The following is a 17,281-nucleotide window of genomic DNA, read 5'->3' as shown; positions in this document are numbered from 1 at the left end:
GAAATGTATGCATGTTTTCCATAATGGACATGGCTATGCATGGGTCCTAGAGACCATGGGATGGAGGGACACAAAGCCTTGACCAGCAATTTGCACACATCTATAGTCCTTACCTGATGAATGTACTATATATGACATTCTCTAAGTGACTGAATGCTCTCAGAAGGCACTGATGTGTGTGATCCAGCACACAGGAAGTTTTCCACACACATCTAGACACGTGTTTGAAGAACATCAGACAATGCAATCAAGAACTACATAGGAAAGGACAAGAAAGAAACCACAGGCAATCCGAACTGAAACCCTAAAAATGTACTGATACTGAAGGCCAACAACACAGGAACAGGAACATGTACAGGAACAATATAGGAACATGTGATACACATATACTGTACATAGGTCTTCATTTAAACAGTCCAGACTTTAAAACAGGCTTTTTTAATGGCACCTCCTGTATGTACTCACTCAGCAGTCCTCACCAATACTCCACACCGCTGTCTTGTCCCTGTGTAGGTGTGAGAGTGTCATCTGTGCGGAGCCTGTGACAGGTCTCTGTTCTTGAGCTGAGAGCGGCCACCAAGGGAGGCCCAAGCGGAGGAGCATGGTGACCTTCCAGGAGCCGCAGTGTCCCAACCCCAGGACCATGCAGCTGCAGCAGCCCCTGTCCTTCCAGACCGCGCCCCTGTCCCCGGGCCTGAGGCGGAAGCAGCTGATGTGGCAGAACGCCGTCAAGCACATCATCAGCCAGCGGGAGCTGGCGCAGCAGGTGGGGGTGGAGCCGGCCCGCAAGATCCTCATCACCGACGCCTGCATCGACGAGATCAACCGGCAGATCCGCAGCAAGGCCTCGCGGGGCGGCGTGCACAAGCGGCGGGTGTCGGTCGCCCGCGTGCACCCCAGCCACGAGCGCGCCTCCACCAGCACGCAGAGCAGCGGCGACTTCATCAGCGACGCCGACTTCTTCGTCAGCTGGGGCTCGTCCGTCCGCGGCGTCTACCTGCCCACGCTGCACCACACCTTCAAGTCCCGCGACCTGGAGAAGCTCTACCAGCACTTCTCCTCCGGCCAGCGCCGCACCTCGCTGGTGGTCACCAACGTCATCGACATCGTCACCAAGCTGCACATCATCCTCATCTACCTGGTGGTGGCGCCGGAGGTGGTGGACCCCGTGCGGGGCTGGCTGACGGGCCTCTTCATGGCCCTGGGGATGGTGCTCTGTGTGCTGGTGCTGACGTACAAGGGGGCCATGTGCCCGCAGTACCTGCGTTATGCGGGTGTGGCCAGCTGGCTCTCCCAGACGGTGCAGGTGCTGGGTGGCCTGGCCTACGGGCTGGAAAGGGACCAGTCCTGGTACGTGCTCTTCACCCTCTTCGCCACCTACACCCTGCTCCCACTGCCCCTGCTCTGGTCCATCTGCGCCGGCTCGCTCACTTCCGCGCTGCACCTCCTGGTGGTGGCTCTGTGTCACTACAATGACCCAGCTCTGCTCAGAAAGGTGAATAATGTGCTAAGTGGTACGGTCCTGTTTGCCATTATTCTCACAGTAATGAGCTCTCAAACAAATACCGCAAGGCAAGGAAGTGATGGTAATATTAGTCCTTTCAAAGCGGCGGGGCTGGTTATTTCTACTCCACAAAAGTGTTAAATTTAGCTCATGAATCTCCTGTGCCTCTAATTTGGAATAAGCAGCCCTTTGAAATGAACGGTATGCATGAATCAAGCACTGCTATAAATCTGTCCTCTGGGACAAGAATCACCCACCCCAGATTTAGATCAGATTCAGACAGGAGGAGACACAGGAGAAAAGAACATGCAGCAGAAATAGGACTCATTTTGTCGCAGTATTGAATGTGCTGATTATAGTAGTGAGCTTTGGCCTGGTGCTGTCACTTGAAATCTCTATTCTTATACCAACTATGAATATGGTATGTATATGCCATATTCATGTACATATGTACTATTTCATCTGTAATCTGGTATTTCAAATGAAAGTATACATAGTACCAGTGGTTCTTAGACCTACATAACTCATGAGCCACATTTAGCAAACACCCTAAACAAAAATAGCCACACACACATCCCTCTTAAAAAGGATCCAGCCTAAAGTATGCATTGGGTTGTTAGAGCCACATGAGGTGTCTAAGAAAGTCACACAGGGCTTCTGAACTGTATCATGCCAACCCTGGTATTGAGGGCAAACTGTGTATTCTTGTTTCTCTGCCAACTGAGTTCTTAATTAATTAATTTGATTGAGCTGTTAAGTGGATACTGATCTGGATTTGACATCAGTTATCTAACCATCAACTTACTTGTATTCATTTGTGCCCTTAAACAGATTAGACATGCAGATAACTGTTCATTTTAATCAAGTTAGTCAGTCAATCAGCTGTTTCAGATTCTGGATGAATAAAATGAAGAACCAATTAATCTTGAAATAGTTGCCCAGAGGTTGTTTTCAAGGCCAATATATAAAGAGAGCTTGTTCAGTAGTTTGAGCTAGAGTTATTCAAGTTTACATACACATCAATATTCAATTAAGGTGGAACAAAACTTAGCACATATAGTGCAGCTCCCGTAGCAGGACTGTGAAACACTGTTCTGGAGCCACTTCTTTTCCAATTTTCAAAATACATACAATTGAAGTGAAGTGACTCTATGTCTGTAGGGACTAGGAACTGCGATAATGATGGAATACATCAGGTGCTCTTAAACTTGGCATCCAAACATGGCACCCCTAGCCACTCTTTTACTGAACCCTGTCAAAATGGACAAATCACAGCTCTGAATTAGTATCCGTGTTAGTTATACTCTCTGCAGGATTTGGAGGGAATGTACTGCCCATGCGGGCATAAATGCGCAGACCCCATACTTACCTGTGTGTCCTCAGGTGCTGGCCAAGGGACTCCTGTACATGGGCATGAACACGGCGGGCCTGTTCATCCACTACCTCTCAGACCGCGCCCAGAGGCAGGCCTTCCTGGAGACCCGGCGCTGCGTCGAGGGGCGGGTGAAGCTGGAGCGGGAGAACCAGAGGCAGGTCAGGGGACCGCGTTTCACCCAAACCGACATTACACGTGCACTCGCCTCTGCCGTGCCGCGCGCTCATTTCACAGGCACTGCAGGCTGCTTGGGGAAATCTAGCGTGCAGCAATGAAAACAAAAAATAATTCACAGTGTAGAGCGTTTGGTGATCACACACAACACAAATGTGTACAACTGTTAGGCGGGTATTTCCATTTCCTTTTCAATATAATCCCTAAGCTCCTTAAGATGAAAATAACTGTTTACCCACAAGGAGCTACTGGCAAGTCAAAATGTTCCAGAACGCATCTCTAATGTCTGATGGCCTATTTAAGGCTGAGTGCTGTGTTAGTGCCTGTGTGTGTCTGCGTGTGTTTGTGTATGCGTGTTCGTGTAAGATTTTACGAGACTGTATTTGTGTAGATGCATATGAGAATGTGTGTACATGTACATGTATGGGCATGAGTGTGTGTGTGTGTGTGTGTATGCACGTGCGTGCGTGCGTGTGTTTATGAGGGTTTGCGTGAGTATGTGTGCTTCTGTGTATTGTGTGCTTTGCGTGAGTGTGTGTGCGTGTGAATGTGTGAATGCTTATGAGAGTGTGTGCGCGCAGGAAATTAAAAGTTTATTGTGCGTGTCTACAGGAGCGATTGGTGCTATCCATCTTGCCTCGCTTTGTTGCCTTGGAGATGATAGCAGACATGAGCTCTATGGATGACGAGCTTGTGCCCCAACAGTTCCACAAGATCTACATTCACCAGTACAAAGATGTCAGGTCAGTCAGCCAGGGAACAAAGTCCTTTTTTCCGATTATCACTGTTTCTGACAACAATGGAAAACCTCATAACTAATAGTAAAATACACCATTTACGTTACGTTTACATTATGTTTACATTACATTATTGTCATTTAGCAGACACTCTTATCCAGAGCAACTTACATACACATAGGTTACAATTTCATCCATTTATATAACTCGATAACTACTAAAGTACCTTGCCTAAGAGTACAACAGCAGTGGGCCAGATATACTGTATATCCCTTGTTCCCTGCTTTTTGCTACATATGTAAAGTTCCTGTGTTGGCATATCCAGCTCTAAAGCCATATTTTTATATTTGGGCAGAATTACATTCAGTGTTGTACACCAGACATCAATATCCAGGAGTGCGGTTGTTCCAAAGTCACCCTCATTCCACAAATATGTTTTTCCATGACAGCACCTGCTGGTGTCTTTGAGCTTTTCAGCTTCCAGCCAGAAACGTAATCATATTTCACAATCTGTGTGAGCTTTTATTCCCCGTATCTGGCAAATCAAACTTCAAGCTTGTATTTAATACCCATATCATATATTGGATGAGCAAATTCACAACAAAGGTTGCCAGATTGCCATTAGCCTCCAATGTATTAACACTGCTTTCCAATGACCAGTAATGCAAATAAGTTTAATAATAAGAATGTTGCTGTATTGAGCTATGAGGTCACTGTTTTAAGTTAATTATTACCATTTCATTTGAGAGAGGGTGAATAGAAGAGTTTTACAATTATATTCTATAATTGAAATCAATTGACACTTCTCTTTCAGGGACAGAGATTGGAGGCTGTATAGCACATCGTTGCACATACAGACTCACACCACTCCCAGTGATAGCTGGCTTTCCCTGACCGCTTTCTCTCTCACACAGCATCCTCTTTGCTGATATCAAGGGCTTCACCATGCTGTCCATGACTCTGTCTGCTCAGGAGTTGGTGCGCACTCTCAACGAGCTCTTCGGCCGCTTCGATCGCCTGGCAGAGGTGAGAGTGACATTTAGCGTCGAGCCAGCGAGTGTTTGTATAAGAGTTTATGAGAGTGTATTTGTGTTTATGAGAGTGTGTGTACATGTATGTGTGCATGAGAGTGTGTGTGTGTGTGTGTGTGTGTATGAGGTTTTTCATGAGTATGTGGGCTTGTGTGCATGAGTGTTTGTGTGTGTGTGTATGTGTGCGTGTGTGTGGATGTGTATGAGAGTGTGTATTCTCCAGCCATGTAATTTGGATGCCCTTACCACCTGTTTCTATGCTGAAAATGTCATTTGAACAAATGTGATTTAAAAGGCCTTTCAATTGCATAGCAGTCACTCTTGTACTGAACTTCTGTAGCTCAGTGTACTTCTGTTCTGAGTGTGTCGGCCGTGTCACTCGCGACATCTCCCCACCCCGGCTCAGTGTTCTCCTCTGTGTCCCGTAGGAGCACCACTGTATGCGCATCAAGATCCTGGGCGACTGCTACTACTGTGTGTCGGGCGTGCCGGAGCCCGAGCGCGCCCACGCCCGCTGCTGCGTGGAGATGGGGCTGGCCATGATCAGCACCATACGGTCAGTGCCTCCCGCGGACCCCCTGCTGCAGCGCTGGCAGGCAGCCAAGCATGAGCAGCCTCAGGGACTGTCATACCTTCCCTCAGATCTGTGTGCCTAATATATGCACATTCATGTATACAGCATATACCACAGCTTTAGCGTTCAGTCATGCTGATTAATTGGCGTTGGTTGAACAGAAGAGAGTAGAAGAAGCTCTTATTTCAAAGATTTTACTAACATTGACTCTTTACATTACATTACATGCATTTAGGTGTTATCCAGAGCGACTTCCAGCACAACAGAACAGAAGTGTATCCAGTCAAGTTGAATGAGCAACAGTGTTAGACCAGGCTAACAATACTGCGAGACCCATGAATGTGAGAATAACTCTACTCAAGCCCTACCACAAGTTAACATCTACAACCTGACTAGACAGCATAGGGGACACACTACCATACATCACAGACTCTTCAAAATGGAAACATGTCAGTTATGAAGACATTTGAAACATCTCCATGCATGTCAGACACAGAGAACTCCTGAATGACACTTATTTCAGCTCTGATGGCGGCTCGGTTGCTGTCTCACCGGCTGACCCCGTCTGTTTCCCCCTCTCAGGTACGTGAGGAAGCAGCTGAACCACGACATGGACATGCGCATCGGGATCCACTCGGGCTCGGTTCTGTGCGGCGTGCTGGGTCTTCAAAAGTGGCAGTTCGATGTGTGGTCCTGGGACGTGGGCGTCGCCAACATGCTGGAGGCAGGGGGCATCCCAGGGTGAGAGTGCCAGCCCTGCTGTACTTCTAGGACAGTTAATGATGTCATGTCCTTTATTATTAAAAGACTGATTGATACAGTGAGCTGTACTTTGACATTGAAGGCCATGGTCCTATAGACACTGTAGCCCTCCAAGATTCCGTAACGTGTGATTAAAGTCAAAGTGACTCTGCTCTTACTGTTTTCTGGTGCTCTCCCTAGCCGGATCCACATCTCCCGAGCCACCCTGGACTGCCTGGAAGGCAGCTATGAAACTGAGGATGGGCGTGGTCACGAGCGCAATGAGTTCCTGCGCAAGCACAACATCGACACCTTCCTCATCTGCCACACCGAGGCAGACAAAGGGGACGTGGAGCCACCTAAGGCCCGCCGGCCCAGCAGCAACTCCTGGAGCGCCGAGCTGCCCTTCGGCAACATCATCGACATGAACTGTGTGAGCTTTCACTCCAGACCCGTGCTGCTCGCGGAAACCAGCAGACAGCGAGCTCTCACACTGACCTCAGGACTGTGTTAGCTGTCACTTCAGAGCCACACTGCCCACTGAGCCAGGAGAGTGCAAACTCTCACACTGACCTCAGAGCTGTGAATTCTTATTTCAGACACACACTGCCCTCAGAACCACCAGAGAGCTACAGTAATTGCGGGCTGGGTTAAATCTCATTTCGGACCCACACTGCCCACTGAATCAGCAGGGCACACAAAGTCTCACACTGACCTCAGAGCTGTGCATGGAGGAAATGAAAGTTGTATTTTAAAGAAAGGAGAGAAAAATAGCTGGTATAAGGGGTATAGATAAAATAATGTCAGCTAGGGTAAGGTTTATTGGTACATCTACATTAGGATCTATTCAGGCTATAGTCATTCAGCAACAAAAACAAAAACATCTGGATCCATAGTAATTATGACTGCACCTAGAATTGTCTGGATTATTATGTTAATTAATCATAAAGCAATTAAGTTGACACTCCCACATGCATTACAGGGAATTATTGTGTCGAAAGCATAATTGTATCTCTGCAGTCCTTGATGTATATACACTAAGCCAGGCTCTGCAGTTAGTCGTAATTGTAATATACGTGTACTCCCCCAGATGCCTTCTGTCACCCGGCAGGGGACTGTAATCGTTCCTGCATTGACTGCACTGACTTCATTCCCACAGATCTTGGCCACCTTCACCAACGGGTCACTGGAGCAGCTGCCGAACCAGGTGGCGTCGCGGCGCTCGGGCTCCAGGGAGATCAACAAACGCATCGAGCACGCCATCGAGGTGCGGAGCAGCGAGCGCATGAGGAAGGAGCATATCACGCCCGTCACCCTGGTCTTCAAGGACACGCACATCGAGGACAAGGTGCAGGGGAGGAGGGCGGGGTGTGTCAGATGCTCCTCTCACCAGAGAGGAGGAAGACAGAAAAGAGATAACGAACAGAAATCTGTTCATTACTCCATCATGGCAACAAATTCCTCACAATCTTGAGCATGCCCAGTGGAAGAAAACAGTAACTAAGTTATATTATTGTCATTTAGCAGACACTCTCATCCAGAGCAGCTTACATAGGTTAAAGTTTTCACACGTAACCCTTTATACAGCTGGACATTTACTGAGGCAATTGTGTAGGCAAGTATAGCAGTGTCTCAGCAAGGAATTGAACCTGTCTGATACAAGTGCTACTCCTTCTCCACTGTGCTACACTGTCACTGTACTTAATAATTTTCACAGTTAAATGTTCATGTTTAAACATAAAAGTACTTGTAACTTTTGTAAAAATATTAATGTCATATTAGGAGGTTGACATGCTTCTATATGTCCTCGAAATCCTGATGTAGAAGAGATAGATTGGGCCTTGCTATGATTATAACTCTTGGAATCACTAGTTTTTACTGTAGGTCTCTGTGCTTGTATCTCCCAGTTTTCCCAGTTAAGAGATGAAATGTTCAAGTCCAACTTGGTCTGCTCCTTCATTATGCTCCTCTTCGTCATGGCTGTGCAGGCCCTCATCCCAGCTCCGAAGTGAGTCACAAACCTTGCCCACCCAATCACAGTTCAGCGCCATTTCTTCCACCTTGCTGGTTGGTCTTGGGTGTAACTCAACCAGTCAACTGCTTGCTGGTTTGTCTGGCGAGCTCTATAAACAGAACTACTCTAAGCTTTTACAACTGTAGTATCTAGTTTCCGTGTTTGCAGTGAGCAATGTATACTTGACAAAGCAGAATTTTAGAGATGCTGCATGAATGTCTAGGGGCCTTGGAAGCAGTGTGTATGGACTTAGTTTTTGTGGCTATAACAAAAATCATATTTCTATCTCTGTCTCTCCCCCTGTCTCTCTCCCTGTCTCCTCCCCACCTCTCTCTGTCCCTCCCTCCCATCTTTTCCTCCCTCCCTCCCTCCCTTCCTCATGGTCCGGACCCCCACCCCTAGGCTGTGTCCCATGGTGGTGCAGTTTGCCTGCTTCCTGTCGGCGTACCTGCTCCTGCTGGTGGTCACGCTGGCGGAGGAGTTCAAGTGCTCGCCGCCCGCCCTGCAGCAGCTCTGCTGCTGGATCCACGAGACCAAGAGCGTCCGCAACCTGCTCACCCTCACCGCTGTGGCCCTCAACTTCGGCATGGCCTCCTCCGACATGGTGGGTCCCGGTCCCTTCTGCCCTCAGCCAGCGTAGAGCAGGACACATCCACCCATGTAGTTTGCTCTCTTTCTTCATTGGTGTGTTAGATGCAAACAAAAAGAAGACATCATTATACTGTCTCATCATAGGCATCTGAATTTTATATTCATTATTCATTATTCAGTAAGTATTTTTCGCTGTCACACCAAAAATATTCATCACATGCAGGCACGACTCAAAGTTCTGTAGATCGAACAAACAAGACAAAAAGGTAATCTGAGAGATGAGGTTACAAAACAACATCGAGACAATCACTGAGACAGAATATGACAGCGTTCAATATGATCCTCTAGCTAGTCCATCACTCAATTAAATTGAGATGAGAATATGGTATATCAGGTATCTCAGAGCTACACCTTCTCGATCGAAGTATTGTACAGTGAAAGAAACAAAAAGGAAGCAATGAAAGCTAAATCTCTATATGGCTGCAATCTTTTTCAGAGGATCCCCATTTAGTGTTTCACAAACTGTTAGCCACCAACCCAGGACTAATTCACACATTAAGCCTTTTCTAGATATGAGACTCAGTCTTAGATTCAGCCAGGCTGGGAGTATCAGGAACCCTGGACTGTGAAACCACTCTTCAGGCTGCCTCTTCACTGTGGCTCCTGCAGTGAATATAATAATGATTACTTGGTTCATCTGCGCAGTGCTTTTCAATGGCTTTATAAACAGGGGTAGAGACCCTGATCTCAATGCCCACTGACACCTCCCACCTCCCAGGTGATGCACGACAGCCGCCAGAACGCCCACCAGACACCATCACAGATGCAGAGGGAAAGATTGATGTGCCAGCTGAATAAATGATTAGGTGGCCAGATTGAGAGAGCCAGATTGAGGATTTGGCCAGAATACAGGGGGCTGACGTTATCTCTCCTTGCAAAGAGAGTCATAGAATCTTTAATGATCACAAAGAGTCAGGTCATAGTATCCTCAATGATCAGAGGGAGTCAGGAGCCAGGTTTAATAACGTAGCATTCTGTAACACTGTGTCCCCATCACTGGATTGCATTGGATTTCACTCATTCCAGAAGGAAGAATGCCCTCTACTGGCCAAGTAGCAATTCTTTGTGGTCGTCACTGTACACCTTCTGCAGTTTTTGTGACAGAAGCCCTCTGGTCTGCACGACCTCTGAACTGTTACCATTGTTTGTTATGGCACCTAACCCTTTCTGATTTGCATGTTATCTTTATGGACTAGCTGTGGTGTCACATGATGGAAGCAGAGAGTGGAGATGGGACCAACAAGAGTACTCAGCCTCCACCCAGCCAGTGGCCAGTTAACATATGTACTGACCCTGAGGTGAGTGGACTCTATAAGGAACAGTCTTATATATAGGAACAGTCTTACTCAGGGACAGCATATGCTCTCAATGAGAGAGAACTGCAGCAGGGATCTGTGTTCTTCTACCCAACCAGATATTTGCCTGCCGAGCTGACACTTCTACAGGTTTAATGTGCTAAGACTCATGTAACCCTGAAATACCACCCCTCCCCCCACCCCAAAAAAGCAGCTAACTTTGGAATGGGGAACTATAATTAGACCTACAGTTAATTGTATTGATCACATTTCAAAGTAACAAAAAAAGGCAAAACTTTTGCCATGAATAGATTATTTTGTTGAGCCAGATTATTTATGGTAATCATAATGTAAAATGTATTAACCTGAGTGACCTAATAGGATTTGATATGATTTTGCAGTAGATGAATGGTGTGCGTAACTGCCTGCCTCTCCGTCTTTCTCTGCAGTTCTTTGTCCTGAGCGGGGTGGTTGCCATGGTGTCGTGCGCCGTGTTCCTCCGGCTGAGCTCCCTCCTGAAGCTGGCGGTGCTGCTGCTGGTTATTGCCGTCTACACCTACCTCATCGAGGTGGCCTTCCACATGCTCTTCCTCCATCAGCACCAGCTCAGTCATGTACACAGGTACAAGCGAAGGAGGCAAACCACACAGGGAAACCGGGGGGCACCCATATCTGAATGTAATGCCTTTCACCTTAATCACCCAAACTAGTGTCACTTTTGGCCTGATCCTGTGACCTTCATGACCTCTCCTCTTCTTGTGGCCACACAGAACTCACAAAAGCAGGGAGCGCAGGAGAGCTCTGGAGGTTTTTCTTAAATGCTACCAGAGCAGTGTCTGTCAGTAGACACTATTAATGTGGCAATACTCTGAAATGAGCCCAAGTTTTCTCCTATACTGAGCCATGTTTTAAATCAAACCAGGCTTCTGAATCTGTATAAGCCATGTAGGCCCGTGTCTGTGGATGGAGCTGTGGTTTCAGCTTTGGGGTTTCTATCCCTTCCCTTACCTCCAGGTCCCAGTTTCTCAGGAGGAAGGGGATTTCTGTTCTGCTGCTGGCCATGTTTGTTATAGCTGTTTTCTACAACAGTCGGCAGGTAAGAAAACATCACTCACCACTTTTTCAGTACACATGGATGTGCTGTTGTCATTGCTGTCTGTGTTGGCCTCTGTGAAAGTCTGTTAATCCCCTTCCTGACACAAACGCCTTTTTAAGTCATGGATTCCGAAACTGTGCATTACAGATAGAGAAGGCTTATGATTCTCATTCTTGCATTAAGTATGAAGCATTAAGTCCGATCCGGAGGCTGCTTTGTTCTCGTGTTTGCAAAATCTTTTCCCCCTCACCCCACCTTTCGCTCCCTGCTCAGCTGGAGGCGACGGCCAGGCTGGACTTCCTGTGGAGAATGCAGGCCCGACAGGAAGTGGAGGACATGAAGGAGCTGCGGGAGCACAACGAGTGCCTGCTTCACAACATCCTGCCCTCGCACGTGGCACGGCACTTCCTGGAGAGGAGCAGGAATGATGAGGTACCAGACTGCTCAGTGCATCTGGTTCATTGGCGTGAAAGCTTAAGCGCACCCAGCTCTGTGTTATACTGCTGAGCTCCACCGAGTGGGGATTTTCCTCTATACTTCTAACTGTGTTTCAGTACAGAGAGCAAATTATCACATGCGTTGATGGTAATTCATTTTAAACTGACCTAGTGGCACTAAAAATTTCAGTGCCATACTTAGTGCATAGAGCCATTAGCTGTATTGAATTATAGTTTGGCATTTCTTTTGATCTGAATTCTGTTACACACAGGTGGTGTCCGGAAATGATAATACAAGCTTTCTTTTCCTCTCCCTCCACGGCAGGACCTCTACTCCCAGTCCTACGATGAGGTAGGGGTGATGTTTGCCTCCATTCCCGGATTCAACGACTACTACGAGCAGATGGAGATCAAGCAGCAGGGGGTGGAGTGCCTGCGGCTGCTGAACGAGATCATCGCTGACTTTGACGAGGTGGGCGAGGCGGTCGAGCGGCTCAGCGCACCTTTAGCTCGGCTGCAGACATTTAACACAGTGCATTTGAACTGTGCGAGACGTATTATTCCAAAGATGTGAATCACATTCCTTTCTAATGGCTCTGACTTGGGGCAAATGTGACTTTACCTTAAGGGCTGATCTAAATTTGGCTTACTGCGATCTTGGTGGCTTGACCTTGGCCTTCTTAGGTGGCTAATTATGTCAGGTTTTGTTGAGGTGCTGGGACACAATTCCAGCGACTGACCGTGACCCTGAACTCTTTCTGTTCACTTTAGCTGCTGGAGGAGTCCTACTTTAATGACATTGAAAAAATCAAAACCATTGGCAGCAGTTACATGGCAGCCTCAGGCCTATCACCTGATAGACAGGCAAGTATACACTGGTGTCAGTAATATATTGTACTGCGGAATTCCATTCCACCATTCGTGCTTGAATTGCATTGTTTGTAAATATGATATAAAAACCATCTCAATATACAGCTTTAATGCCTCCCTCGGTCTCTGCCCCCCCAATCATTCCCGTGTTACACAGATGCCCAAGGGAGACAAATGGAATCACCTCAGTGAGCTGGTCCTCTTCGCTCTGGCCATGCAGGAGACCCTGAGGGAAATCAACAAGCATTCCTCCAACAACTTCCAGCTACGCGTCGGTAAGCTAATCACCAAGAAGCTGTATCGAACACACTGCTAATCTCACTGACTCAAGCACCTTTGTGTAAGATGGAAATGGAACAGGAAGTAAAAGGGAATAGGCGATAGGGAGGGAATAGGGAAGTAATAGGGAATAATAGGGCAGTAAAAAGCTGTAATTGTGATGCGCAGCTGAACACCTCGCAGTTGTGATAATTGCAACCTCCCTCCCCCCACACGTTCGGCAGGGATCGCCCACGGGCCGGTGGTGGCCGGGGTGATCGGCGCCACCAAGCCGCAGTACGACATCTGGGGCACGACGGTGAACCTGGCGAGCCGCATGGACAGCACGGGCGTGAGCGGGCGCATCCAGGTGCCCGAGGCCACCCGCCGCATCCTGATGGAGTGGGGCTTCGTTCTAGAGCTGCGCGGCGAGATCTTCATCAAGGGCGTGAGCGAGCAGCAGGGCAGGGTGCGCACCTACTTCATCAGCAGCCGGGGGCAGGCGTCCGCCCTCTCCAATCCGGACAAGCCCCCCTCGTACGGCCGGGGCGGGGGCGGCGGGCGCAACTCCCTGGCGGCGGTGGTGTTCGGCCTGGTGCAGGCGCGGCACAGGGAGAAGCTGAGGGAGGCCAACGGGGCCTTCGCCCTCCCCCAGCAGCAACAGCAGAACAACCAGAAGGTCTGACGGCTGCTTCTGCGAGTGACTCCTTCCAGGATTTCCTCCACAGGAGACCGCCGCAGGTCTGTGTGGAGAGATACCCATGTCGCCTTTCAGATGTCTTCAAGTATACCTCCGCAGCTCCTTGAAGAGACCACCTCTCTACCAGGAGACACAAATGCCAAGCAACCTCCAAGTCTCCTTCGAAAGACTTATAATGGGAGGAGCCCTCTACAAATGTACTCTGAGAGCTTCTCAGACAATGGACCCATATTATACAATGCTAACTGAATAGTGATCATTGTACTGTTTCATATGCACTGATCTTATTGGTTTGCATGTATTTTTGTTTTATACCATGTTTTCATAACTGTTTCAAGTTCAAATATGAAATAAACTGCAGGAAAAACAGCCACAAGAGGAAAAATCCACCCATCATCTCCACTTTTCTCTCAAAGCCAGTTAAGTTCTACTTAATAGAGAAACAATAACTTAGAAGAATTGATCGTTTTGGTATTAAACGAACGTTTGTGTTTGGTACACATAGTGTGAACTCCTGTGATTACAGTTCACGGCTGTCATGGCATGACATTCTGTCAGTCTGGAAACACAAGCGTGAGTGCAAGGATGCTGTATCTTTTCAGTGTCTCTTGGTAAGATTGACACCTTGACTGTGGATGAGTATGTGCAAGATGCCGATCTGTCCTGCAGCTGGAGCAGCTGTGATCTAAAATGAAGAGATGCCACTCCCCTGGATAATTAACGTATTTGTTCATTTATCATTCAGTCTATGTTACACATCCTACATTCAACATGTTGTTCAGATTGGAAGCTAATTGGAATACTTACAGTGCTAATGTTATTTTTTTAAAAAGTTGTACATAGCCTTCCCTGTTCAATGTACTTAGAGAAAGTGGAAATTACCAGATCTCATGAGTCAAACCTTCTTCTGCAGCATTACCAAGCAATGTAGTCATTTCCCTAGCTTGACAATCACAGCTGCCACTTGCTTAGTATTCCCACATGTTTTTTGTTAGAAGTATGGAAAAAGTAAAATGCTGTGTCAAACTTCCCAGTAGAAATTAATGGAAAACGGAAAGGGCAGTGACTCTGCGGACATACTGAGTGATGGATTGTGGGGGTTGTAGGCAAACAGGTTGTTTTCCAGCTTGCTTGGTCCTGGTTGCCTGTGTCCCTAGCTGGAGTCAGTGAGAACAGTGGCATTTAACTTCTTTCATTTATTGTGTAAACAGAACAGGGGTATGCTTCTTAATCCACAGATTCATATACTAAGAGAAAAAGAGCCTGCACCGTGAGCAGATTTTAAAGTCAATGCTTTTTAGCGCCGCCCATAGACACTTTCTGAGCAGATTTCATGGGCTTAGCACCAAAATGCCATCAGAGACTTATGAGATCACTTAGAGAAAATTACTTTATTGAGTCTACGCTTTGATTTACCCACACAAATAGATGGATAGTTACAATTTCAAAACTAGAAGCCATCAATATACCTCTTTGCCATTCACTGTAGTGCACTTCATTTTATTAGAATGCCCTCAGCAACACGTCCTCTCTGATGCATGCCTCACATCATTTTAATACAACTCTTCAACACTTCTGTGGCTCAAATAATTTGGTATGAATAATAAATCTTTATCTGAAGCTTTGTGTGGTTTCTTTGCTTTCTTTATTTGGTGTGATTTGTGCTAAAATGTATGCTTAACTTTATGATCCTATTTAAGCATCATACAAAGACATCTAATTAATCTAATTGATCCTGCCCTCCATTAAATCTGACATTCAGATGGATTATTTTGCCTACTCCTAAACACCCTCAACAAGACAGAGATTAAAGACTTTCCTGTAATGTAGACATTATATTGACACACTGAAACAATGAAGAAGCAAAAGCAGGTAAAGACATGATATAGGAAATAAAGCACATGAATCTGGAAAAGATACACTGAGTATTTATCTCTAATCTCAAGTTTCTATGTTCTTTTAAATGAATTACTATATGGATGAAAATGCAAGTTAATGTACTATATCAAACATTTGTCTTCTGTCTCAGATACAAAGTGTTTCAACTCTAGTATGTTTAAGTTTTTGACTTATTTTACCAGCTTTATTTGCAAGTAGGAGGTTTATTTTTTCGTTATTAGAACATCGTGGCAGCGTGGAGTAAGAAGCATTATTGGGCCGAATTAATGTTTTCATCTGCCACACAATTAACATGGAAAATGAAATCTTATTCTTGTAAGGCACAAGGGCTTTCACAGACTAATCATACTGCATTTATGATGCTCAATGGCTGCCATGTGAATGACTCACACCATGCTGAGAGTGGCATTCAGTGGAGCCAGTTGGTTTGTTTAAAACAAACAGAAACAGAGGGACATGCAGTCTGTTAGAAACCAACCGCACTAATAAACAAGAAGCAAATCAAATCCTCTCAGCAAAACTCTGGCCTCGTATTCCATGAGCAGTTCTTCAAATAACGGACAAAAGATAAGGAACTTGCTTTAAATTATTTATGCCTGGCACATAACTTACTCCTGGCACAAATAACATCTGAAATAAATTACATATGACAATCATTGACAGTGACATAATCATATTAGTTGTTGGATGTGGGTAATCCACAACATGCATCATATATTTTAGACCAAACACAGGACGAAGGAAATTGCTTATGGATCCTTAAATACAGACATATTTTTTCTGTCTAAAACCTATTTGTCCCCAATTTCAGTATATTAAGTGGCCAAACTAACATTGGCTAAGAGGAAACAAGGGGAATAATAACATATACAAAAACAGTATTTCAATCATGATCACTGACAGATTGTGAAAAGTTTCACTCAGATCTATCCTGAGCCAAGTTATGGGGCAATATTTCAAGCCTAGAATCGTGTTCTGATAAAATGTCTGGTTCAGTGTATTCTGATGAGAAGCAGTAATGGCAGATTGCCATGGGGAAACAGAGAATTAATATCATCTGCCGCAGAAAGACATTCTACATTTAAAGCAGATAATCAACCCAATGCAGGGAGGGATTAAAAAAAAGTACTTAACATAAAATTGCTACAGCATTTTTAGATATTTTTCACAAAACCTATTCAAATACTTCATGTGTTCTAGGGCTGTACTGTATTCCCTGCCTTTAATAAAAAAATATAATTTGTTATTTCCCAAACATTTTGTGAAAACTGTTCACATCATTTTTACAAAGAAATTTCAGCGGTTATTAGATTTTCTTTAAATCAGATTATAGCATTACAGCCATATCTCATCACCTGGCAAAAAGATCATGAAATGTTTGCTACAATAATTTTGCTAATATACATTTGCCAGTTATGTATTCAAATATTTTAACTGTCAGTATTTGGAAAGCTTAAAAAAAACTTTCTTGTATTTATTTTCTGTGGTATATATTTGTAACATTGGTAATGATTTGCAAAAAATAAATAAAAAATAAAATGCATTTTGTGTCACCACAAATGTTGATCTCTTCTAACTGCATTTGATTTGCATGGCTCATTATACAAAAATAACTATATTTTGGATTTACATATCAATTCAGTCATCGTAAGAGCACTCAACAGTACACAAGCAGTACTAGCATGCTTTGTTGAGGTACTGCTGCTGTATTTCTGATCCTAAGTGAATACTGCCATCTAGTGGTGTTATCAATTCAGTCGTCATAAGAGCACTCAACAGTACACAAACAATACGAGCATGCCATGCTGCTGCTACGATGCTGCATTTCTGATCCTAAGTGAATACTGCCATCTAGTGGTGTATTGGTGCCTCCTAAACGCCAAATTTTTCTGATGTCGATGTTGTTTGGCAGAAGGGGTGTAAAA

General features: G+C 45.6%; 1 protein-coding gene across 1 annotated transcript; it reads left to right on the top strand.

Annotated features, from left to right (window-relative positions):
- The first annotated feature begins 601 nt into the window (after positions 1–601).
- On the top strand, positions 602–13,442 carry LOC118792454 (adenylate cyclase type 8-like). The gene is made up of 18 exons (XM_036550308.1): positions 602–1,495; positions 2,888–3,037; positions 3,666–3,796; positions 4,705–4,816; positions 5,250–5,377; positions 5,978–6,136; positions 6,338–6,569; positions 7,296–7,484; positions 8,044–8,144; positions 8,553–8,754; positions 9,998–10,099; positions 10,546–10,718; positions 11,111–11,192; positions 11,466–11,624; positions 11,955–12,101; positions 12,401–12,493; positions 12,666–12,774; positions 13,003–13,442. The coding sequence occupies exons 1-18, from the start codon at positions 602–604 to the stop codon at positions 13,440–13,442; spliced, it is 3,603 nt and encodes a 1,200-aa protein (XP_036406201.1).
- Positions 13,443–17,281: the final 3,839 nt, after the last annotated feature.

The sequence above is a fragment of the Megalops cyprinoides genome, chromosome 17 (genome assembly GCF_013368585.1).
Source record: "Megalops cyprinoides isolate fMegCyp1 chromosome 17, fMegCyp1.pri, whole genome shotgun sequence".
In the NCBI taxonomy this organism is placed as follows: Eukaryota; Metazoa; Chordata; class Actinopteri; order Elopiformes; family Megalopidae; genus Megalops; species Megalops cyprinoides.
The sequence above is the reverse complement of the archived record's forward strand: the minus strand, read 5'-3'. Positions and strand labels throughout refer to the sequence as shown.

What these genes read in the sequence shown, in the direction of transcription:
- LOC118792454 (XM_036550308.1), top strand. Translation starts at nt 602, where the DNA reads ATGGTGACCTTCCAGGAGCCGCAGTGTCCCAACCCCAGGACCATGCAG. An exon ending in GCCCTCATCCCAGCTCCGAA is followed by an intron (nt 8,145 to 8,552) that starts GTGAGTCACAAA and finishes CCCCACCCCTAG; the next exon opens with GCTGTGTCCCATGGTGGTGC. An exon ending in TTTTCTACAACAGTCGGCAG is followed by an intron (nt 11,193 to 11,465) that starts GTAAGAAAACAT and finishes CTCCCTGCTCAG; the next exon opens with CTGGAGGCGACGGCCAGGCT.